The 25849-nt window shown below is 43.1% G+C and overlaps 1 protein-coding gene across 3 annotated transcripts in view; it reads left to right on the plus strand.

Moving 5' to 3' along the window:
* The window catches only part of Bicc1 (BicC family RNA binding protein 1), a 279635-nt gene that overhangs the window by 84097 nt on the left and 169689 nt on the right, over window positions 1-25849 (plus strand). For all 3 annotated transcript variants that reach the window (XM_012948611.2, XM_045137183.1, XM_045137184.1), the window contains exon 2: window positions 13361-13407. In XM_012948611.2, coding sequence (XP_012804065.2) covers window positions 13361-13407 — 47 coding nt within the window. The remainder of the gene's footprint in view (window positions 1-13360; window positions 13408-25849) is intronic.

The following is a 25849-nucleotide window of genomic DNA, read 5'->3' on the forward strand; positions in this document are numbered from 1 at the left end:
TCTGATGACTCCTTACCCAGTGAAGACCACTCTAATGCAGTCATTGAGCGGCAGTATAGACAAGCTATCTGGTGACTGCTTACCCAGCGAAGACCACTCTAATGCAGTCATTGAGCGGCAGTATAGACAAGCTATCTGGTGACTGCTTACCCAGTGAAGACCACTCTAATGCTGTCATTGAGCGGCAGTATAGACAAGCTATCTGGTGACTGCTTACCCAGCGAAGACCACTCTAATGCAGTCATTGAGCAGCAGTATAGACATGCTATCTGATGACTGCTTACCCAGTGAAGACCACTCTAATGCAGTCATTGAGCAGCAGTATAGACATGCTATCTGATGACTGCTTACCCAGTGAAGACCACTCTAATGCAGTCATTGAGCGGCAGTATAGACAAGCTATCTGGTGACTGCTTACCCAGTGAAGACCACTCTAATGCAGTCATTGAGCGGCAGTATAGACAAGCTATCTGGTGACTGCTTACCCAGTGAAGACCACTCTAATGCAGTCATTGAGCAGCAGTATAGACAAGCTATCTGGTAACTGCTTACCCAGTGAAGACCACTCTAATGCAGTCATTGAGCGGCAGTATAGACAAGCTATCTGATGACTCCTTACCCAGTGAAGACCACTCTAATGCAGTCATTGAGCAGCAGTATAGACAAGCTATCTGGTAACTGCTTACCCAGTGAAGACCACTCTAATGCAGTCATTGAGCGGCAGTATAGACATGCTATCTGATGACTCCTTACCCAGGGAAGACCACTCTAATGCAGTCATTGAGCGGCAGTATAGACAAGCTATCTGGTGACTGCTTACCCAGTGAAGACCACTCTAATGCAGTCATTGAGCAGCAGTATAGACAAGCTATCTGGTGACTGCTTACCCAGTGAAGACCACTCTAATGCAGTCATTGAGCGGCAGTATAGACAAGCTATCTGGTAACTGCTTACCCAGTGAAGACCACTCTAATGCAGTCATTGAGCAGCAGTATAGACAAGCTATCTGGTGACTGCTTACCCAGTGAAGACCACTCTAATGCAGTCATTGAGCAGCAGTATAGACAAGCTATCTGGTAACTGCTTACCCAGTGAAGACCACTCTAATGCAGTCATTGAGCAGCAGTATAGACATGCTATCTGATGACTCCTTACCCAGTGAAGACCACTCTAATGCTGTCATTGAGCGGCAGTATAGACAAGCTATCTGGTGACTCCTTACCCAGTGAAGACCACTCTAATGCAGTCATTGAGCAGCATTATAGACAAGCTATCTGGTGACTGCTTACCCAGCGAAGACCACTCTAATGCAGTCATTGAGCAGCAGTATAGACAAGCTATCTGGTGACTGCTTACCCAGTGAAGACCACTCTAATGCAGTCATTGAGCGGCAGTATAGACATGCTATCTGATGACTCCTTACCCAGTGAAGACCACTCTAATGCAGTCATTGAGCGGCAGTATAGACAAGCTATCTGGTGACTGCTTACCCAGTGAAGACCACTCTAATGCAGTCATTGAGCGGCAGTATAGACAAGCTATCTGGTGACTGCTTACCCAGCGAAGACCACTCTAATGCAGTCATTGAGCAGCAGTATAGACAAGCTATCTGGTGACTGCTTACCCAGTGAAGACCACTCTAATGCAGTCATTGAGCGGCAGTATAGACATGCTATCTGATGACTCCTTACCCAGGGAAGACCACTCTAATGCAGTCATTGAGCAGCAGTATAGACAAGCTATCTGGTGACTGCTTACCCAGCGAAGACCACTCTAATGCAGTCATTGAGCAGCAGTATAGACAAGCTATCTGGTAACTGCTTACCCAGCGAAGACCACTCTAATGCAGTCATTGAGCAGCAGTATAGACAAGCTATCTGGTGACTGCTTACCCAGTGAAGACCACTCTAATGCAGTCATTGAGCGGCAGTATAGACAAGCTATCTGGTAACTGCTTACCCAGTGAAGACCACTCTAATGCAGTCATTGAGCAGCAGTATAGACATGCTATCTGGTGACTGCTTACCCAGTGAAGACCACTCTAATGCAGTCATTGAGCAGCAGTATAGACAAGCTATCTGGTGACTGCTTACCCAGTGAAGACCACTCTAATGCAGTCATTGAGCGGCAGTATAGACAAGCTATCTGGTAACTGCTTACCCAGTGAAGACCACTCTAATGCTGTCATTGAGCGGCAGTATAGACAAGCTATCTGGTGACTCCTTACCCAGTGAAGACCACTCTAATGCAGTCATTGAGCGGCAGTATAGACATGCTATCTGGTGACTTCTCTCTGTGACTACCAGGAAACTAACTGATGCCCCTTTGAGGAGGGTTTCCCCCACCAGCCTGCGTTCCTTCCTCAGGCCTTAGAGAGCTCCCTTCTTCTCTGGCTGCCTCTGCAACATTTGAATAGCAAGATGGAAGTTGTGGACGAGAGCTACACCTGGGTGTTCACGGTGTTCTGTGGTCAAAGTCCCTCTTCCTGGATCCCTGAATACTCCCTCCCATGTTCTCTGATGTTTCATGTTGCTGTTGTCAGCCTTTTAATAGTCTGATCGTTTTGCTACCTGGCTGTAAGTTCTTTGAGGTCAAGGTTGAGAATGTCCCTTTATTAAATCCTTACAGGGCACTCATTTACATACCTTATAGTTGAAAACAGTCTTAGGGAGGTGGAAGAATTTGCTCACAGCCCTGCCCCTGAAAAGGGTAAACCTAGAGTTGAACCCTGGGTTTTCTAACCCCATCACTCTCGCCTCCTGTTTGCATGGCTCATGTACGAAATACATTTTGTCTAAATACATCAGTAAGAGTTCTTTCAAAATAAAGATGAACTGGTGCAGCCCTGATGAAAAACAAGCATGCCTTCTCTCTGTCCTCACCCAACCCCCAATTTTTGTGGGAGAAGAGTAAAACAGACTCCCTTTCTGCATATAACCTACACTTCAAACATGCCCAGGACACATTTGTTTCTGATTTAAAACAAGTTGGCTTGCCCCACTGCCATGTTATTACAAACACGAAAGAAATATAAACTTCATTCCATTAAACAGCCATCCACATAAACTCTTAAATGGTTTCATGACTTTGGGTTGGACCAAAGCTGGATAGTAAGGAAATGGTCATTAATGTTACATATTTTATTTAAACTGCTGTGATTCTCGACCTTCCCACCACCCCCAGTAGGACCCACAAACCCTTTTCTTCCTCCCTTAAAGTATCTCCAAGAAGCTAAGATAGAGAGAGCTTTCCTGTTGAGTTGCTGAGTCCTAGTATTTGGAAACATTCCTTGTTTTAGGCCCCTCAGAGCCCAGCACTGTGCTTGCTACTTGATTCTTCCCAGTCCCCCTTGGATTTCATACCAAAGTCAGTCAGAGCAGTGCCGGACAATGGAAAATATAATGTGAGCCTCGAATGTAATTTTCAGGTTTATGTCTATGTTGACATGAGTAGAAATGAAGCAAATAAAATTAGTTTTAATGGTATTTCTTTGTGTAATCCAACATAGGAAGGCAATACAATTTCAACAGATAATGAAAAATGAATAAGATTTTTTTTTTTTTTACCATTTTGTATTAAGTCTTCCAAATCCACTGTGTACTTTAACATTTGTGAACTGTCAGATCCATTGGGTATCATGTACTGAAATAGTTACCTTCTCATTGCCAGACAAAACATCTAACCGGAGCAGTTTACAGAAGGGAAGGGTTTGTTTTTTGTTTCTGGTCTGGAGACGTTTCCTCAGGGTGGGGAAAGTGTGGTAGGCAGCTGGGCGTCATGTCTTGTCATGTTAGCTTGGAGGATGCAGCAAGAGTGAACTACCAGGATGTCTGGGTCACAACTCCACAGCAGCAGGTAGGAAGTGGTTTGAGCCCTGAGCTTGGAATTGGACTAGTTCCCCAAAGCTAGCTTCCAGGGACACACCTCTTCCAGTAAGGCTCTAATTGCCAAAGGCCCAGCCACCTTCCCAAACCAGGACTGTTAGGCTTTGCAAGCAAGTTCCTTAACTGCTAAGCCATTTCTCCTGAATTTTATAAATACAGATATCCAAAGTTATAAAAGTAGTCTTCTAGCTTGTGTCCAGACTAAATTGTGTTTTGGAATTGCTTACATAAGAGGCAAGACATTTGCATGGTCTTTGCTGCTATCATTAGGCTGGACTGAAATTCTATTAATGGAAGTAGTATCATTAGCTTTATTGTCATGTCAGTTAATAAGAGGTCTGGGGTTGGGGAGATGGCTTAGTGGTTAAGGTGCTTGCTTATGAAGCCTAAGGATCCAGGTTCGATTCCCCAGGACCCACGTAAGCCAGGTGCACAAGGTGGCACATGCATCTGGAGTTCATTTCCAGTGTCCAGAAGTCCTGACATGCCCATTTTCTATCTAATAAATAAATACAAATATTTTTTAAAAAATAAAGAAAAATAAAAATTAAAAAAGTTCAAATAAAAATAAGAGGTCTATAAGAATCCAGTTTCTGGGCTGGAGAGATGGCTTAGCGGTTAAGAGTTGCCTGTGAAGCCTAAGGACTCTGGTTCGAGGCTCGATTCCCCAGGACCCACGTTAGCCAGATGCACAAGGGGGCGCACGCATCTGGAGTTCGTTTGCAGTGGCTGGAAGCCCTGGCGCACCCATTCTGTCTCTTTCTTTCCCCATCTTTCTCTCCCTGTCTGTCACTCTCAAATAAATTAAAAAAAAAATCCAGTTTCTGGAAGAGTTCAAGTTCAAAGTTGAAGTAGAGAATAATGGATTTACAATGTCCTCAGTTTTGTTGTAAATGTTTTCCTATATCTGATGCTTTCTGAAATGAAAATTCCTTAGGGTTGGGAGAACTTTGTCCTTTGTTCACTTGCTGCTGTCTTGAGGGTGGCAGGGCTGTCAGTGTCTTAGAGCCCCAGAACCGGGATCACCTGTCCCATCTCCCCAGGATAGTGGGCATGGGAAGAAGCTCTTCTGGGCTGTGTTGAGCTGTGTTGTGGTGCTCTGCAGAAGCAGGCAGCTGTCGTGGTCCTCATGTCAGAGCACATTTGGACTGCTGCTCCAGTGCCTATTAGTTTTTGTCACTTTTATTAGTTTTGTGAAAATAGTTGATGGGAAATACAGTTTTCAAAATGGCTCCAGTGTGTGTGTTTGTATGGTGCTTTGAATGTAAAAGGCCCTTTATAGGTTCTTAGGCTTGAGCTCTCCACTGCATTCCCAGTGGGTGGCACTGTTCTGGAAGGTTGTGGAACCTGTAGGAGGTGGAGCCTTGCTGGAGGAAGAGCGTCACTGGGGGTGGGGTGGCCTTGGGGTGTTAATAGCCCAGCCCTGCTGCTCTTTCTACTTCCTCCCTGGTGATGTGACATGTGCTGCCTGCTTTCTCTGCCTGCCACACTTTTACCACTATGACGAAACCTTCTCTTAAAACTGAAAGCTGAAATAACCCTCTCCTTCCATAAATTGTTTATGGCCAGGTGTTTTGTCCCAGCAACAAGAAAGTAACTGATACATAAGTACATATTTATATAAAATGACCACCATTCTGTAAATTCTGTTTCATATCACATGGCAATCCAATTTATATTACACTTTTGACCAAAGAAATTAACTGCAAAATAATTCAATATTAAGAAAAAGATGTTGTTAACTTTTTACTGAAAACTTCCATAAGTATAGGCAATATACCTTTATCCTTAATCTAGTTGCTGTTAATATAAAATATATTTGTTTTGTTGTTTTCTTTTGTTTTTCTCAGTAAAACTATATTGTTGTGTTTCTAGGACAGGTGTGTTTGATCTGTTTACAGTGAGCTCTGGAAACCAGGAAGGAAATTTGGGGAAAGGTCTGAAAATCTCCATACTTGGGATAGTCAGTGCTCAGACGATACTATTTGCTGCCAAAATTTGAAGTTAAATGTTAAGAGGTAGAAGGCACTGTAAGCATAGATAATGTCTCACTGTCTTTTCATAGATGTGCACACCAATCCAAGGTGCTAGATAAAATTCACGAAGATAGAATGTTTCTTTAGATATACGTAGACCCTGGCCCTCTATGACTTTTACCTATTTCCCTCTTGGTAGAATTGGCCAGCTCCCAGGGAAGTTGTGTGGAAATAGTTAATTTACAGAATGTATATTAACAGAATATATAGCAGTGCTCTTTTAGTGAGCAGAGTACTGATGTAATACATCAGGGTTTAAAGTTTTGAGTAAAACATCTTGGGGTATAAATGGGCGCCTTGAAGGTCTACCCCTGTCTGTCAGGCTTCCATGAAGACTTACTCGATAGCAAGTGTGCTGTTGTTGTGTTGTATTAAAAACAAAGAGGAATATCCCCAACCTTTACATATTCGAGGAATTATTTCTCAGTTATTTATGATTTGAGCTTCTTTGTATTTGGGTCAAATTCCATAAGGGAGGTAGAAATCACATTGGCTAGGTAGTGTTTAAAATACTTCAGATCATGTTTTAAAGAAGAATGTATCATTCTTGTGTTTTCATATTTAGGTTCATAAAGCATCACATGTCACAAAAAAAAGCACTTCTATGTGAAGAAGTTGTTTAAATGGAAGTTTCCATGTGCTTAGGAAGACTTTAAACTGGAGCTTCTCCCGACTTATCCCTTAGTTCAGCCACTAACTAGTCGTTCTCTGTAGTTGGGGGCAGTCTGTAATAGTTTACACCTGTTTCAATTTTTGCTGGTTTTTATTGGCAGCAGCTTTGTCATCCCATATTTCTTGTGAAGCAAAAATATGAAATAAAATATGGCATAGCACTGGAGAAATTACAATAAACATAAAAATGAATTGTTCAGCTCAAAATGTGAAATGCTGTACCTGCAACTTCAGCCAGCCATGATTCAGTAGTATGGAAGTCATTTATTCTTGGAGCTCCGAGTCATGAAAATAAAGACAACTGCTTTCATTGGCAGGAATAAGACAAGGGCTTAAACATTCATGAGAATAAACTTTGAATCATCAGACAGAAATGATATCGTAAAGACAGTATACAGAAACTTGCCCAGTCATCCTGTGCATTCCAGATTGTTGTGGAATAAAAAGGACGAGGGCATGCCATTGTGTAAGACCATAGACTAGAGAGAGCTGCTTCACCAGAGTAAAACTAGACTTCGATAGTGAAGGAATGCCATGACTTAGAGTATAGGTTGGCTTAAAGGCTATATCTTGCCATCCAAACATAATAAAGAAATGATTTAGGTTGAGATATTATCATGCCTCATATTTTTTTCCTTGGAACCCAACTTGTTAGTGGTCTCCGTGGAGTCCCTATGCTCCTCAGGTCCAGCAGTGGCTGTCTTGCTCTCCTGTGTGGTAAGAGTAAAATGACTAGCTAGTCAGTGAACTGACGATCACAAGAAAAGAGCTAATTAAACTTTCAATCAATTTGATTTGGGCAGAGTTGTGTCAAAGCCTGCCTGGGAAAGTTGTCAGAGAGCTGCTTTTTAATTTTGCTCTCATCTCACTCGTTGGGTGGCTCTGGATATTATGTGGTCAGGGATGTAAGTCAATTGAGGGCCGGGACTTGGTGATTTCTTTTCATTGGCACAGAGCCCAAATATTTGTGGAGCAGAAGAGAGAACTTTTCTTTGTGCTGTCCTGGGTCTATGGCATCAGTATGTTAAATATTTAAGATTAAATTCTTCAGTGATCGCATCTTCCTATCTGTCCAGATGGCTAACTTTCAGGAGGGGCTTATATTTTTGTTAGGGAGGAATGGAGAGGGCATTGAAGAACAAGAATGCTTGTGAAAGGGGAGAGAAGATGTGTCATGTCATTCTCCCTTAATTGACTTGCGCGACCTTGACAAGTTGGTTACTTAGACTCAGTGAAGGTCACTCAGGGAGACCCAGCAGCCTCGGAATGAAGTACAGAAGCTGTCTAGAAAGTGCTGCTCACAAATCAGCCTGAGCTGATGTCCGAGAGGTAATCCCAGCAAGAACCAGCTAGGTGTTTCTGCTTTGGGAATTAGAAATGACAGAATTTAACAAAAACCTGACCTAGGTCTTTAGTTTCCTGTACAGTTGGCCTCCTTTATTTGTAGTTCCAGTTACCTATGATGAACAGTAAAGGTCTGAAAATATTTCATGAAATATTCCAGAAATTATATATAATTTCTTTTTTGAGGTAGAGTCTCACTGTACCCAGGCTGACCTACAATTTATGCTGTACTCTCAAACTCACAGCAATCCTCCTACCTCTGCCTTCTGAGTGCTGGGATTAAGGGCATGTACCACCATGCTGGGCTATTTTGTTTTGAGATATGGTCTTGCTAGGTTGCCCTGACTGGCCAGGAATAGCAGTGAGCCTCTCGCTTCTGCCTCCCAAGAGCTGGGATTAAGAGGCTTGAACCATTGGCTTCAATCTTAAACTGATTATATACCAGTCTGAATGCCTTTTAGAATCGCGCTTGCCTCTGTTGCCTTTCTTTGGTTAAGAAGCATCCCTTTGCTGTCGTTTCCACCCTGTATGTGCTGCCCACTCGCAAGGCACTTTAGTCCACCATACACGTGTTGAGCCTGATGCTACCGTATGATGCCTGTGTCATTCACGTCTCTTCCTCACCTCACACTGGCCTTGTATCATGATTCTCAGTCATTGTAAGAAGAAGGAGTGTGGTGTAAGATACTCTTGAGAGACCATATTCACTGCAGTATTAGAATATACTGTTTTAATTGCTTCATTTTATAATTAGCTATTATGGCTGATCTCTTGTATGCTCAATTTATAAACCAAAACCTTATGATAGGCATCTATATGCAGGAAAAATGTTAGCATAGATAGCATTTGAGACTACCTGTTTTACTCATCCTTCTGTGGCCTTGGAATGTACCCCCACAGATAAGAGGTGGTGGTCTGCATACATAGAAATTTATAATAATAAACATAACTGATTTGTTTCTTATGTGTTTGTGTGTAAGGTACACTGTGTGTATGTATGTATGTGTGTGGTGTATACACATGTATGTGCCTGTGTGTCAGTCCATGTGTTCACCTGCCACTGGATGCACTCACCTGTGGACTCTGAGGGAATATAAGTTATCCCTTGCCACCTCTCTTCAACTCATTGGAGCAAGAGTCTTTTACTGATCTCAGAGCTTGCTGTTTTTCATTTTTACTTTTATGCTTTGTGAGCTCAGGCAATTCTCAAGTCTCTACTCCCCTGCAGTAGTGGAGTTACAAATGTGTGGTAGTGCCCAGCGATGTGTGTGGGTCCTGTGGATCCAACTCAATGGTCTGTGCCCTCATGCTCACTCTGGAGGTGTTCTTAACCACTGAGCAGTCTCTTCAGCCCCAAGATCAGTGATTTTGTTGCCAGATAATGTGTGATTAGTGGTTTCCTATCTGTTGTTGACTTTCAAACTCCAAGCTTGCTTGAAAGTATGGGTTTTTGGTTAAAGTTTACTGTTATTTTCCCCCTCTGGGGCATAGTTAATTATATTTTGAGTCCCACTAAAGGAATTTCCCTGTCTGTCTTCATCCAGGGACTGAAGAGCCATCCTTAGCAGCCCCTTAGTGTTTTGACAGCAGCATTTTGAGGCTGTGGTATAATGAGTATGTCGCAAGCAGAGTGAGCATTTTGAAGACAGCGTTTGTCATAGGACACATTGATATAATGAAATCACACTGGTGAATTCTCGGCTTTGAAGGAGCTTCCTTTGTGATAGACCTTGGAAAACGTTTGCAGTCCCCCTGGATGTCAGTGGGTTTTTCTTTTTGACTTTCATCTCCAAGGAGGTATTGTGCATATATTGCTCTGAGACTACTTAAATTTTTTTTTAATTTTTATTTTAGAGAGACTGAGAGTGAGAGACAGAGAATTGGCAGGCCAGAGCCTCAGCCATAGAAATTGAACTCCAGACACTTCTGCCACCTAGTGGGCATGTGCGAACTTGCGCATGCTTCACCTTTGTGTTGGGCTTATGTAGGATCTGGAGAGTCAAACATGGGTCCTCAGGCTTTGCCTTAACTCTAAGCCATCTCTCGAGCTCTAAGACTACCTTTGACTTGACTCTGGAGCTAGCTGAGGTGAAATTCCTCCCAGAATTGATTGTTTGGTTTGGGTGTTGATTTTTGAGTTCTAGGAGTGGCCCTCCCTCCTGGTTAGGAATGCTCATCTTGGCCAATTTCTTTAGAAGTTTGGTTTCATTATTTTAAAGTTTTTAGTATTGATTATCTTTTCAGGTTAGATGGTGACAGGCATTGGGTAAACAACATGGAATTTCCTTGTAGAAGTGTGTGATTTGTGGCTTCATTCATGCTGTTGATTGTGAGACATTGGTGTGGAATGTGAAGTTATAGAGGTATTGGCACCAGGATTTTAGTGTCCATGTGTTGCTGTGACAAATTGGCACCAGTCTAGTGGGCTGACATAGTATATGTCTAGATGTCACGAGTCTTGAGGTCAAAAGTCTCCAGTGGGTCTTGCTGAGATGAGGCCAGCACACCAACTGTCTCCAAAATCTATAGGAATGATGCTTTTGTCTGATATTTTCAGGGCTGGAGGATACTTGTAGCCCTTAGCCTGCAGTCCCTTCTCCTTCACATCGTGTGTGGTCAGATGATGATCTTTCTTCTACTGTCAAACTGCCTCCTTGTGCTCTGACTCCCCTGCTTCCTCGCTAAAAAGGCGTCATGGCACTGGCCTCTCTGGATGACCTGGTATACTCTTCCTGCCTCCAGCTCCTTAACCTGATCATGTTGGCAAGTTCCCTTTTGCTATATAAGGTCACATAGCCACGGATCCCAGGGACTAGCATAGAGATATTGTTGGGCCATGATCCCATCCTTATCCTTCCACACATTAAGTAGAATTTTAAAAGTTTCTCTTTTTAAGCTCTTCTTCATTCCTTCCAACTTCCTTGGAAACCTTAGAGATATACTCTCTGTTGTTGTGATGAAAATATGTTGAGAAAAATGCATTTTATATAGAATTATAGAAATATGTGCAACTGTGAAATTAGGATGGAAGAATTGCATTGCTCTTCCTCCTGACATCATCTTGTGTTCAGAGCAGTTTAGTTATTGGAGAGGGGGTGGAACAGATAAAGAATGGGCATGCCAGGGTCACTAGCCACTGCAAATGAACTCCTGACTTATGTACCACCTTGTACATCTAGCTTATATGGGTACTGGGGAGTAGATTGATCCTGGGTCTTTAGGCTTTGCAGACAATGCCTTAACTGCTAAGCCATTTCTTCAGCCCTCTTTAACCATTTTGACAAGTACAGTGGACATGTGCATTTGAACCCCCCCTCCCCTCCCCCACATAGGCAGGAGGAGAAGGTGGGGATGGGAAAGAAAGAGAAGGGGATTTGGTTCCCCTGCTATGGAGACTTCACTTTCAGGAGTTCTTGCTCTGGCTGCCTTGTTTGCCGGGTGTTATTTTTCCTGTGTACCTGCTGCTCTGTCCTGCATCTGAATCAGAGCCCTGCTTGCTGTTTGCCTCTGAAAGATGCTGATGCTGTGTCAGCAGATGCTGTTGTCTCTTTGTTCTTCTCTAATTTTGGTCAGATTCTCCACCCATCATCACAGTGAACAACAAATGTCCGCAGTTTCAAAAGAGCTCCTTAGACATAGGTGGAGAATTGGTTTTGTCCACATAGGTATAATAGTGATGCTCAAAGTTAACCACCACTTTTTTTGTACGTGTGTGCATGGGAGCATATGTGTTTGTGTATGCATGGGTGTGTGTACGTGTGAAGGCTAGAAATCAATGTTGGGTTCCTTCCCAGCTTATTTTTTGAGACAAGTTTTCTCAGTGAACTTGGAACTCACTGATTTTGCAAGACTACCTGGTCAGAAAGCCCCTGAGAGGCTTCTGTTTTCTGGGATTAGAAGCATGTGCTGCTGCACCCTGATTTTTGTGTGGGCACTGGAAGTTTGGACTTAGGTTTCTATTCTGGTGGAGCAAATGCTTTCTGGGGTGAGCCGTCTGCAGCTTGTTCTTGGCCTCTTAATCTCACATCAATTTACTGTTGGTTGTGGCCCTCACCATTGTTAGTCATCCTCTCCTTGGATATGTGCATGAAGGAGCAGCTGAAAGTAGCATAGCATGCCCACTGAGCTGCAAGTATTTAGTCATTGTGGACTGTTGACAGAAAACACAACAGCCACCTCAAAGACAATAGGGGACAGTTTATTCTTATTCAGCTATATGTGAGTGAACATGACCTTGAAAAACAGATCCAGCTTGACCCAAATAACATAATATGGAAATGGGTTCATGATTGTGTGTGTGTTTCAAGGTAGGACTTTACTCTAGCCCAGGCTGACTTGGAATTCACTATGTAGTCTCAGGGTGGCCTAAACCTCATGGTGATCCTCTTACCTCTGATTCCCAAGTGCTGGAATTAAAGGCATGCACCACAACGCCTGGCTGGTTTTATGATTTTTTTTTAAATATTTCATTTTTTATGGGGTGGAGGAAGAATGGGCACACAAGGATTTTCCCCTCACTGCAAATGACTCCAGATGCATGTGTCACTTAGTGCATCTGGCTTTGTGAGGTTACTAGGGAATTAAACCCACAGTGCAAGCAAGTGCCTCTAACTGCTGAGCCACCTATCCAGCCATCATTTTTTAAAAAATAACAACAAGGAAAGTTATAAGTCTAGGCACTTTTCAAATACATTAGTAGAAACCTCAGGTAGATGGGTTACAGCAAGGTAGGGACATTTGTGCTATAGGCGTCGGATGCTATTTGATGACATTCTTAGCTTTTGATGGAAGCTTGTGGTCTGTTAAATTGATATATTCTGAAAGGTTTCACCTGTAGTGACTAGGCTGTTAGGACAGACAGAAAGGTGGGCAATAAATCACGGAGACTAAAACTAACCCAAGATAATTTGACTCCAGGCCAGCAGCACCCCCCAATTCCTTCTACACGTGAAGTCTGGTCAATTGGTCATCCCTGCAGAAACTTTTAACACAAGGGTGACTGGTTTTTGTTGGGATCTTCATTTCACAAAGGCATGAGACTGAACCAGCTCATTAGCAAGCTGTGTTGGATGAGCCACCTGTTGACCTGGTACCTGGGATGGATTACAGTGAGGAAGTGTGTACCAACCTCTGCTGATGACTTCAATCATTGCATTCTTGAGTTCTTTCACAATGGAAAGGATGAGGTCACTTACACTGCAGTGTGGAAATAATTCCTTGAGACTGTCAGTCTTTACATCGTCCAGTGATTGGACAGTTTTGGTATTGATTTGTCTCCTTTGCAAACCAGAGGAGGCCTTGAGCTTTGGGGAAATGAGGGTCGCATCACTTTTTGATTCTCACAGACATGGTACTAGGGTCTTTTTTCTTTTGAATGTATAAACTGAAAAAAAGTGCTTAAGATGTATATGTTTTTATTTTCAGCTGCAGCCGAGGGAAAAGGCAGGAGCGGGGAAGACTTCTTTCAGAAGGTAAGTGGCACTCCTTCTGGTCTTGCTCGGGAAGAATGAGGGAAATATCCCTGTGTCAGTCATTTTCACCTGAGGCACTGAGCACGTCCTCTCCCTGTGGGAGAGAGGAAAGGTTGGTAGTTGAGCTGAAAATGGCATAGATATTCCAGGGACCCTCACTCAAGACAAGTGAGGAGGCCATGAAGGCTGTCAGGCTAAGTTCTCATATCACAGTCAACACAGCTCTCACCTGATTACCTTCATTGCCAGACACGTGCCCTTCTCTCCTTCCCTGGAGGTGGAGGGTCATCCTTTAAGGCCATCCTTGTTCCGATAAGCACAGAGTGGGCAGTGTTGAAGTTATCTTCAAATTCTGGGACAAAGCACTTGATCAAAAGCTGTGGATGGGAGGAAAGGATTTATTTTGGCTTATAGTGAAGGAGAAGCTTCAAGACAGTAGGGGGAAACCATGGCATGAGCAGAGGCTGGACATCCCGTCTTCCAAGTAGGTTGAAAAGAGCTGCAAGAGAGTGAGCTGAACTCTAACAAGGGGTAACTGGCTTTAATACCTCTAAGCACCCCACCACCAACACCCATCCTCCAGCAAGGCTCCACCTCCCAAATTACCACCGTTCAGCATTCAGAACAAATGAGTTTATGGGGTCATCTGACTCAGGCCCTCACAGGCAGCATAACGTGATTAATGAAAGGTGTCCCTTGATGCTTGCTTGCTCATTCCGTCTCTTGAATGTTCTAACCCACAATGAGGCTATTTGGGCCAGCCAGACAAATAGCAAGGGACAGACGGGCAAGATCCTATTGAAAGTGGTTACTGTGAAATGATGGAGGTGCTAACTTTCTGATAGTGTCTTGTATAGAAAGATTCCTTATCTTTTGCAATGGATAACTTAAACACCATTCTTCTTTCTCTAGTTAAGTTGGTGTGATTGTGCTTCCATACTTGTGGTGGGTTTGACAGCATGTAGAAAGAAGCAGTATGGGAGGAAGCAGTGATTACAGACAAGGCCAAGGTCCACTTGAGGGGTCATCCTTCTCTTGCCTTCTGTGTCATCTGCAACTTGGGGGAAGGTCAAAGTCATTTGCATTTCTTTCCAAGGATATGATAAGTAAATTGTAAAAATATCTGTCTACTACCTGCCACATGCTTATACACTGAACACATGAACCAGGCAAATGATCTGCCTTAAAGTAGCTTGTGACATCTGGTGACATAGTCACATGAATTCAGAGCTGGCCAGTCTGGTACTTGGGAGGGTTAGGCCCTTGCCTGTAATTTTAGGGGATTAGCAAGGGCCTCTTATGTGTGCATATATGTGTATGTGTGCATGTATATGTGTGTGGGAGAGTCTATGTTTGTGCAGGTGTGCATGCACACACATGTGCGTGTATACATGTGTGTGCATGTGGAAGTCAGAGGGTGACATCAGGTGTCTTCCACAGTCCTCCTTCACCTTAGGTTTTGAGGTGGTCTCTGCCTCCCAGCACGGGATTACAGGAAAATGATAGCCCAGTGGGCATTGAACATAGATACCAGGCATTGGGCCATCTCCCCAGCGCAACAGGACTTTTTGAGGTCTTTAGAAGAGTGGGAGTTAGTCAGGTGAAGAAACACTTGGCTTGGTGGGTGGGGATGGACATTCTAGACAAGATCTAGTACTGTTAGAAGGCTTCAATGTCAGACACGTGAGGTTCTCGTGCTAGGGAAAGTGCATGACGACATAAGATTGCGTATCTTCCATGCATGAGGAGCTCTTCCTGAGAGGGTTCTAAGGCTTACAAATGCAACAGTGGTGAGCATTCTAGCTGAACAGAATGTTCCAGGCTATCAGTCCTCTCACCTGCCTTAGGCTCCCTGATATGGCTGTGGCAGATAGCTTGATGTGGCCACAGCAGACACGGGTTGGCTCCAGCTTGTGTTCAACTCTTGGGTACTTAGCTGGGGTGGGCTTGCTAACAGAGGTAAGGCAAGAGGGGACCCAGCAGCGACCACAGATCTGTGAGGGTTCAGAGAGTCAGTGTCCATGGAGGCATTGTCCTTAATTGTCCTTTATCTCACAGATGGCTATTGAAAGATGATTCAGCCTTGTGACATTTTAAAAACTTAGTTTAAACATGGAGTGGCAGGTCATCAGGGATTCTCCTCAGAGTTGCCAACATGTGTCACCCTTTAGGGAGCCATATACACACACTCAGTGTAAGTGGCAACATGTGCTTGAATCCGTCTTCCATGCCACCCCAAATATCTGGAATCCCTCCCTTTTACAAGAGGTCCCTCTTCTGCTTTGATGTCTCATTTTTGTGTGTGTCCTCCTCCATCAACTTCATCAAAATGTTGATAAGCCCAACAGTGTGTGCAGCTTAAGGAGGTAACCTCCACTGTGAGGTCATGAACGTACCAGTTGCTTCATGTCCAGAGGATAGTGTCCTGAAGTACTGTTCCTCACCTCTGGCTCTTAAACTGTTTTTACTCCCTCTTGTGTGATGTGCCCTGAACTTTGGAGGGTACAATAAATGTGTTATTTAGCTTTGAGCCCTTAGCAGCCTCGTATTTTCAGTACCTTGATGAGTCTTGGTTCTCCTCATTATCTACTGTCCTCTCCAAAGATCTTCATCTCACTTCTACTTCTTGAGAGAGAGAGGTGCCCGTATTATAGCATTTGTATATTCATTCCAGAAAAAAATTACTTACTTAAAGGTAAACATCTGATGTCCTGAAGAGTAATTTCCAGTGTTCTGACCAGACAGAAGTAGAAACTAGGATTTGTCTGCAGTAGAATGAAGCGCTGCTATCTTCTCCAGGAGCTGTCCTCTTGCTGCACGCAGGCTAGTTTCCCACAATGGCGTTTTGGGGAAAGATTTAAGCAGAAATGGGTCACATTCATGTTCACTGATGTCTTTTTTTTTTTTTTCCTCCTTCAGTTTTCAGTATTCATACTTACAATACAGAGTTTCATTATGTAGCTCAGGAGGGCCTCAAACTCAAGGTAGTCTTCCCACCAAAGCATCTCAACTGTTGGGGTTACAGGTGTGAGATACCATGCCTGGTGTACCCATGAGCATCTTGGAGAAATGCTTTTCTCATCCTTGGGAGAGACAGAGTTGAAGAATTTTGGTGCTGACTATTAGAGTGCCTTTTGAGTTTGACTTGGGTATGTATGCCAGTCAGAAAGTCAAAACACTCTGTATCTGTGTTTCATGTTCAAGAACCCTAATGGTCTTGAAACCCCATTCTGAGTCTGGAAGGGTCCTTTTATGTTTTTATCTCTAAGGCAGGGTAGGAGGAGAGTGAGACTTTCCTATAACTTTATTTTATACACCACAAAAATGTATGTAAAGTCATATTAAAATGATTATACACAGTACTAAATATTATTTAACTTTCCAAGTTAGAAATATATCATTTCTATTTAAATATAATTTTATTTAAATATATCTTTCAGAATAGGAATCAGTAGAATGAGTTTAAATCAGAGCATGAGATAGTCAAATACACCGTGTTAAGTTCAAAGCTACCATAGTAAATGTTTATTTTCCTGTTTACTGGATTGTCCCATAGAATTCTAGGAACCTTCCTCTCATGGTATTCCCCAGATTCTCCATGCTGCCTTTACTGCACATGTTTGAATTGCTCCATGTCGCAGACACTGTGTAGGGTAGAAGGCTAAGTAACCTGTTATTTCAGAGAAGCCCAACAATGCACTAGCTTAAAGAATGGAGTCTTTTTTTTTTTTTTTTTTTACTGGCCTGGAATTCTAGGGATAATGTCCCAGCTTAGTGTTTTTTTTTTTTTTTTTTTTTTTTTTTTGTCTGATGCTTGCAGTTAGAGAAACTCAGGTTCTTGTTATGATACAGCTTGGATGTTCCTTGACACACAGAACTCATGCCTGTGGCTGAATTGACCACCCCCACTTTTACACATGATATGTGAGAAAGAGGATGGGCAGATGGAGGTGGAGAAGCATGCCACAGTTTCGAGGCCTATTGTGGGGCAGGGCAGTTAAGTACCTAACTTGAGAACCCCTGGCAGGGCTAGGACATGTGGAGAAAACAAGTTATTTTGTAAGCACTTTATACCAAAAGCCAGGTGGTTCGGAGGATGTGGGCAGAGTATCATGCTTCATGTGATATACTCTGAAACTTTCTGTATGAGTGTCTTAGGATTCCCACTCTGCGAACAGGGCCCTTCTCTGTGAGAGACATGTTGTCCCACAGCTCTGGAGGCTAGAAGTCAGGTCAGGCTGCTGGCAAGGTAGGCTCCATCTTAGGGCTCTGTGGAGGTCTGTCTCATGCCTCTCTTTGGTCTGAGGTGATCTTTGGGATTGGTCAGTGTTACCAGTATCATTAAAGTCTCTGCTGCATCTCCATTCTGCTTGTCTGCGTATCTGTGTACAAATCTCCACTCTTTTGTATGTGCCTGTGTGAGCTCATGTATGCATGCATGCTCATATATGTGTGGGTACATGTGTGTGGGTGTGCATGCATGTTTGTACATATACAGGTAGAGGTCATTATCAGGTATGTTTCCCAATCACCTTATTTTTGAGACAAGGTCTCTCACTGAATCTGGCCCTCACTGATGTGGCTAGACCACTGAGCTAGCAGGCCCATTGGATCTTCCTGTCCCACCTTCCCAGTGCTAGGGTTATGGGAATGTACAGGGTTCTACTGGCTTGATGAGGATCTGAACACAGGTCCTCATGTAGCAGTCATTGGACTTATTGAGCCATCTCCCCAGCTTCAAATTCTCCCCTTTCTTAAATATTCCTGTCATAGGGATGAGGGGCTCACCCTCTTCTGGTTTCCTTTGAACTTATTGTATCTGTAATGACCCAGTTTCTATGCAAGGTAATGTTTGGAGCTCCCAGGAGACAGAGATTAAGTGTATGAAATTTTGGAGGACATAGTTCAACCTATATGATATTTTAGTGCAGGGAATGATTCTATAAAATATTTCACAGTGATTAGAAAAATTGTCAAAATCAGTGAATACTATTTATTTCATTTGTATTTGATCTGTTGACTTTAACTGTCTAGGTTAGTTGCTTTTGTTCTTATTACAAGTTGTCTCAAATAAAATATATAATTAATATGAGAAAGAGGAAAGAAATTGACCTACAATACTATAGATTGCTTTGAAAGAGAATGGCTTATATGCTCTTAGTCTTTTTTTGCATATTTAAAATGTATATTAAAATTAATTTTAGTGTTCTGGCTGATGAGATTAAAAATTAAACTATTTTGGGCTGGAGTGATGGCTTAGCGGTTAAGCGCTTGCCTGTGAAGCCTAAGGACCCTGGTTCGTGGCTCGGTTCCCCAGGTCCCACATTAGCCAGATGCACAAGGGGGCGCACGCGTCTGGAGTTCGTTTGCAGAGGCTGGAAGCCCTGGCACACCCATTCTCTCTTTCCCTCTATCTGTCTTTCTCTCTGTGTCTGTCGCTCTCAAATAAATAAATTAATTAATTAAAAAAAATTAAACTATTTTGCACTGGAAAAATCCTGTGTGTGTGAGAGAGAGAGAGAGAGAGAGGGAGAGGGAGAGGAGAGAGAGGGAGAGGGAGAGGAGAGAGAGGGAGAGGGAGAGAGTGGGAGGGAGAGGGAGAGAGTGGGAGGGAGAGGAGAGAGAGGGAGGGAGAGGAGAGAGAGGGAGGGAGAGGAGAGAGAGGGAGGGAGAGGAAAGAGAGGGAGGGAGAGAGTGGGAGGGAGAAGAGAGAGAGGGAGGGAGAGGAGAGAGAGGGAGGGAGAGGAGAGAGAGGGAGGGAGAGGAGAGAGAGGGAGGGAGAGGAGAGAGAGGGAGGGAGAGGAGAGAGAGGGAGGGAGAGGAGAGAGAGGGAGGGAGAGGAGAGAGAGGGAGGGAGAGGAGAGAGAGGGAGGGAGAGGAGAGAGAGGGAGGGAGAGGAGAGAGAGGGAGGGAGAGGAGAGAGAGGGAGGGAGAGGAGGGAGAGGGAGGGAGAGGAGGGAGAGAGAGGAGAGAGAGAAGGTGGGGGGGAGGAGACAAAGGGGGAAGAGAGAAGCCCTCTAGTACTTGTACCTTCTATTATACCTTGCCTCTGCCTGCTGTGACTGGAGGGAATGTCTGGGCGTTGCTGCCACTCGGGCTTGTTCCTCCTCTACTCTCTACTAAGGGCAGCTCTGTCTAATTGCAGCACATGGAAGTGATCTTCCAGGTTCTTTTTTTTTTTCCCCCTGGGCAGTTGTTCATAGCTTACTCATTGTCTGTCCTGTTTCCTCTTAACCACTTCTTTTTTCATTCTTTTCATGAAGATGGTCATGACCAGCTCTTTCTTAGAGGTGGTAACACTCTCTCCCCTCTAAGGGGATGGGCACAGTGATTTTTCAAGTGTGACTCACCAGAGCCAATGGCTTTAGACACCTGCAGTCCTGAATGCTCAAGAAGACAAAAACCCACTGAGCATCACCAGGTGCCCTTGATGGAAGCCAGAGCTTCCTCCGCACGGGGTTGTATGCAGTATCCCTCCCCCCAACAAATTCACGTGTTTTACATAATGGGATATCTTAGATTTGTAATCATATAATTGTTTCTATGGAAAACTGTTTTAAAAAAACTCTGCCTCACTACCAGGGATAACAGTGTGACTAGCCTGAGTGAGATGCTATGTGGGGGCTTGGGTAATTTTATTACCTCAGACTAATGCTTGTTAAGCAAAGCCAATTCTTTTGGCATTTTGAAATGATAAAGTAGGAAGTAATTTCCTTGTGGGTATAATTACTGCAACCAAGTTTTTTTTTTTCCTGTACCTCAAAATGAATAGATTAGGTGGTCTCTGATGGGCACAATTTGAATCTTTTCACATGAAGGGTGATAAGATTACTTTCGCTTCCTCCCCGGGCCATTATTTAATATGTATCAAATGACTCATATTCTTCTAATAGAAGTAAGTCTGTTTATTTAAAGGGGAATTAACTGTAGCCTATGGATATACTTTTTCTACTGTTGAGTCTCCATGTGCAATCAACTAAAGTTAAAACAGATTTAGGTAAAATTAAGATATTTCATAGCTTTAATTTTGGTATTTGTTTCAGTGGGTAATAAATTGACATGGTTCTCAGTTCACATTTGCAAAAGGGTATGCAGTGGGGAGTATTTGACATCACAGTGGTTCCACAAAGTTTGCGGAGAAGGTTCCGTGCATGACAATGTGGTTTCAGATGTGAATAAAGATTATCACCCATGGCTTGTCATTACTAGTGGACACTGAGACCCGGAAGTGGACCGTGAGCTCTTGCTGAAGGCCTTAAGCCTGTTTGCTTGAGAGAATCTGTGATCACGATTCTATCACAGCACTGTCTTGACAGGGACACCGGGGTGTGGCTGAGACCTAGAATAAAGGGTTCTCCTTCATCCTGAAGACATCTCCTCATCTTCTGTAATGTTGTGGAGGACAGGAGTCAACCCTGTTTTTATATCATATGACCTTACTTTATGCTGTCTGTTTAGCCTTGAGCCTCAGGAAGATAGGGTCAGTGAGAAAGAGAAGGAAACAGACCAGGCGTGTGACCTGCTCACCACCCACCCTCTGGGCCTAGGCGCCGAGCCCGTCCCCGCAGCGTATTGGAGAGGCACCTGCGCTGAGCGGTGCCGCAGCTACACTCTGAGATTCTATCTTGGCAGTGATTGTGTGCAACTGTGCTGTGAAAACCACATTTGCTGCTTTATTCTTTCTGGAACGGGATAGCACATGCCATTGAGATTGTTTTAAAGCATATGTTTCACTGGTACTGACTGTAACCCTAATTGCTACTATGATTTTTTTTTAAGTGGATAATAAAAATCAAATCAACATCAAAATGGTTTCCCTTGGAACAAAACTCAAAAGCATGGGGTTGCACAAAAATATCAAATTCATAAAAAGTCCCCCACCCTCAAAGGAAGGGACTCCAGGCAGGACTCATTTGCTGTCTCGTAGTATTAGTGATTGGGAAGGCTTGGTTAAGGGATTATTGGTGTGTATTTCAAAAGGCTTGTGATTTTATAAACTGCTGTCTGGTAATGGAATTCATGACATAATTTCTGTGTCTCTCCATTTCCCTTAGTTGAGAGATCTTGAGATGTTCAGAACAGCTTGTACATTATGTAGATGGTCTATACTTACATGAACAAGCAGGCTTTGTCGTCAATGTTCGGAACAGCTTGTACGTCATGTAGATGGTCTATACTTACATGAATAGGCAGCTATGATGTCAGTGCAGACGTTTCTGTGTGGGTCAGAAGCAGTTTTGAAGATAGTGACCATTTTGTGTGTGTGTGTGCGTGCGCGTGCACGCGTGTGTGTGTGGTACTGAATCACATTCTCCTCACGATTGTGTGTGCATGCAAGCTGATGGATTGTTTCTCCTCTTGATCAGGTGTGTAAGTGCGTGCTACTGAATCATGTCTCCTCTTGACTGTGCATGCATGCTACTGAATAATGTCTCCTCATGACTTGTGGTTCACATTAATTTTGTATCTTACAGAAGCATAAAGTCAGCATGCATGTGGAATGTTATCAGGTGGTTTTGAGGGTCTATCCATCAATACTCAGTTGAAATTAAAATAAGAGCTCAAAAAGGTCATGTTTGAAATATGGTATATCTAAACAGAGGATCACTCCCTGTTATACTGAGCTTTGTGTTTAAATATGACCAGTACAGTCCCATTGAGGCTATGATTGTCCCATCATGGATGTACCTAAATGTGACAAGTTTCTGATGCTTTTGAGTTAGTTGGTCACAGATGTGAAGCCTGGACACTTCTTGCATGCATCACAAGATGGAAGAGAGGTTGTCTCTGGTGTCCTTGCAGCTTATGACATAAAGCAAGGCTACCTTCTGATCTCAGACTGGCAGGGAAAGACCTCCAGAGATCCAGCTCACCTGTGCCCATCACTCTAAGCTCAGCTTGATAGTTAAGTGGGAGTCAGCTTGGATACTTGACCTGGCTCTGTGGTGGCCACAGTAGAAAAAGATGGCAAGCCCCACCTTTGCATTCTTCTGGATGGGACACTGAGGCAATCTTCAGGACTCCCGTATGATCTTTCCTTTGTGAGGTTATCTAGAGAAAAGGGTTTGCCAGTACAGTGACACCGCTCTTGTTTGAATCTGGCTGATGTGACCAGTTTTTGGTTTGTTTTGGTACAGAACTTTGAGCTTTGATGATTTAAAATAGGCTCATAGCTAGGCATGGTGGCACACACCTTTTATCCCAGCACTTGGGAGGCAGAGGTAGGAGAATCGCCTTGAGTTTGAATCGCCCTGACCTGGGACTGCAGAGTGAGTTCAACGTCAGCCCTGGTTAGAATGAGACTACCTTGAAAAAAACTACCTTGAAAAAAAAACAAAACCTCAATAATAAAAATTAAGTTCATTGATCATTACATATGAAGCAGGATGTGCTGTTTTCTCTTCTAGTCAAGCATATTGTGGTACATATAGTTGTAACTTACTTTGTTTCCCCCCAAGGGTAGACACTTTTGATGGCTGCTAGGATTTACACAGTGGCTTTCTGACTTTATACTTGATTTAAATCAGCAATTTTCATTCCTCTCACTTATGAACTGTGTTTCTATAGTGAGAAGCAAGCTGCAAGGGCTGTAAACTGGAATAGTGTGATGTATTAGCATAGCTATCAAAAGGCAGGAAAATTGATACAGTGAAATCAATGATATTTGTGCTTTAATTTTTTTTTTAATTTATTGAGAGAGAAGCAGAGAGACTGAGAGAAAGAGGAGTGTGTGTGTATATGGGCATTCCAGGGCCTTTTGCCATTACAAACGAACTCCAGATGCATGAGCCACTTTGTGCATCTGGCTTTATGTGGGTACTGGGGAATCAAACCCAGACTGTCAGGCTTTGCAAGCAAGCACCTTTAACCACTGAAATATCTCTCTGGTTCCCACTATTGTACTTTACCGTAGGTCTAAGTAGTCCGATTTTAAAATCATTATTGTGGGTCTCTACTCCTACTCCATGTAGGAGATTGTTGTAGGCACCTTTTCATTGTTGGGACAAAACACCCAAGTAAGAGCAGCTTGATAGGAGGAAAGTATTTGTTTTGGCTTACAGTCTCAAGGGGAAGCTTCATGATGACAGGGGAGAGCAAGGCAGGAGCAGAGGCTGGACATCATCTCTGCCATGGCAGGTGGACAACAGCATTAAGAGAGAGAGAACTCCAGCAAAGGTTGGCTATAACACCTCTCGTCCAGCCCCCAACAACACACCTCCTCTAGCAATGCTCCACCTCCTAAATTGCCACCAGCTGGGGACCAAGCTTTAGGAATGCGTGAGTTTCTGAGGGACACCTGATTCAAACCACCACAGAGACCGGTAGTGGTAACTTGCATTCCTACAACTTGGTGCTTTCTTGAGGTTTTGGTCTTTTTCCATTTTTTTTTTCTAGATGTGTTTTGTATATGTGTATTTTATATAGTCAGAATCAATTGCCTTGAATATGTCCTTCTGCTACCGCTCTTACTTTGAGCTCATCTCTAATTTAGTTTCGTTTTATTAAATTTTATTAAGGATTGAACACACAAAGATAATCTATGGATCAGTTTCAACAATAAAACACCCAATTACAACAAGGTACTTCCTGGCCTAGAGCAAGACTTGGGCAAAAAATACAAAAACCTAAGTGACTGGAGCAATTTAAGACACTTGTTTTACAAAGCATAACAGCCCCAGTTCAAGTCTAAAGCTACCCACTCAAGCAGTTAAGAAGTCCTGGAGCTCATCTCTAAATAGTGCTTTTAAGTGCTTGTGCATTGTGGTGTGTGGTCTGTGGTTACAGCTCCTGCCTCCTCATGTGACAGGAAAGGCTTTACTCTGCCTCTGATGCTGCTTCTGGCTCTTTCAGCCACCACACACATACCACATGGTGAGCCCTGAGCCTTCTGCAGCCCATGGGCATGGCCTGGACACAGTTTCTAGAAACTCACCAGCAGGACTCCTCTCTGCTGATAACTTAGAGCTGGAGAAGGGAAAGATGGGAAAAGGTGTGATGTAAGATGGGACAGACCATTGGGAAGCTGGAAGGATGAGGGAGAGGAAGTATGAGCAGAGCATACCCATCCATGGAGGGGAATAAGATGTGAAGTAGATGAATTTGGATTGAGGAAGCTCCACTGGGTCCCACATAGTTTGTGATGCTTCTCAAGCTCTGATCAGAAGACAATCTGGGAGTCTTATCCCCTCTGCTGTAATCAGAAACTCTCCCAAGCTTAAATAAGAATGAGGCTGAAATGTTTAAACTACCTTGCTATTTGAACAATTACATAGACCCTCTTTCTCACACTTTTAACAAAATTTGTTATCAGTAAGTTTAACCTTTTAAGTAGTGCATTAAATTAATTGGTATCTTTTATTTTCTTTGAAGTGAGGTCTTTTTCTGTTTCCTAGGCTGGTCTTGGAGGCTTAAGTGATCCACTTGCTTTTCAGCCTCCTGAGTAGTTAGTTAGATCTTTAATGGAAAGTTGAGACAGATATAAGATATTTGCCTTAATTCCATAATTTAAAATATTTGTAGCAACAGCAGCATAGTGGGGTGGTTTGAATGTAAAATCTCTTCCATACTCTCATGTAGTTGAATATCTTTTTAAAATAAATTTTTAAATGTTATTCTTATTGATTTTTTTGAGAGAGAGAAAGAGAGGAAGGGAGGCAGATAGAAAGAATAGACACATTAGTGCCTCTAGCTGCTGCAAACAAACTCAGGATGTGTACACCATCTTCTGCATCTGGGCTTACCTGGGTCCTTTGGCTTTGTAGGCAAGCACCTTAACTGCTAAGCTATCTCTCTAGCCCTGTAGTTAAATATTTAATCCCCAGATGGTGGCACTGTTTGGAAATTTGGGAGGTGGATACTTGTTGGAGGTGGGATGTCGCTGGGGGCGGGCCTTGGGGTGTTACATGCCACAGTCAGCTCATTCTTGCTACTTTCTCCCTGCTGATGTGAAGGTTGGAGGCCTGGTGATCTGCTCCTGCCATGCTTTCCCCACCTCATCCTCTTGAAAACTGTAAGTTAGAAATAAACCACTCCCTTCCATAAACTACTGGTCAGGTGTTTGTCCCAGTAATGAGAAAGTAACTGCTATAATTAGATTCTGCTAAATCATTGTATCTTGAATTCTGTATATAACACATGCTATTTAAAAATCATATAGTTACTAGCTTTTTATATTACTCACTGGCCAGTGTTATTCATGGAATAATAGGATTATTGTTAATATCATAGGTGGGAAAAGTAAATGCTGTTGTCAATTTCAAAACAAGATTTTGTTATGGGCTTTATTCTACATATCTAGAGTTGTGTCTTGTCTCTGACTGTTGGCATTAGTACTGTTTTCATCAGTGTGTGTGTGTGTGTGTGTGTGTGTGTGTGTGTGTGTGTAAAAGTTTGTAGCCATCCTACATGCAGAGAGGTCAGTGCAGCATAGAAACATTTTCTA

Source organism: Jaculus jaculus, chromosome 18 (assembly GCF_020740685.1).
Source record: "Jaculus jaculus isolate mJacJac1 chromosome 18, mJacJac1.mat.Y.cur, whole genome shotgun sequence".
Lineage (NCBI taxonomy): Eukaryota > Metazoa > Chordata > Mammalia > Rodentia > Dipodidae > Jaculus > Jaculus jaculus.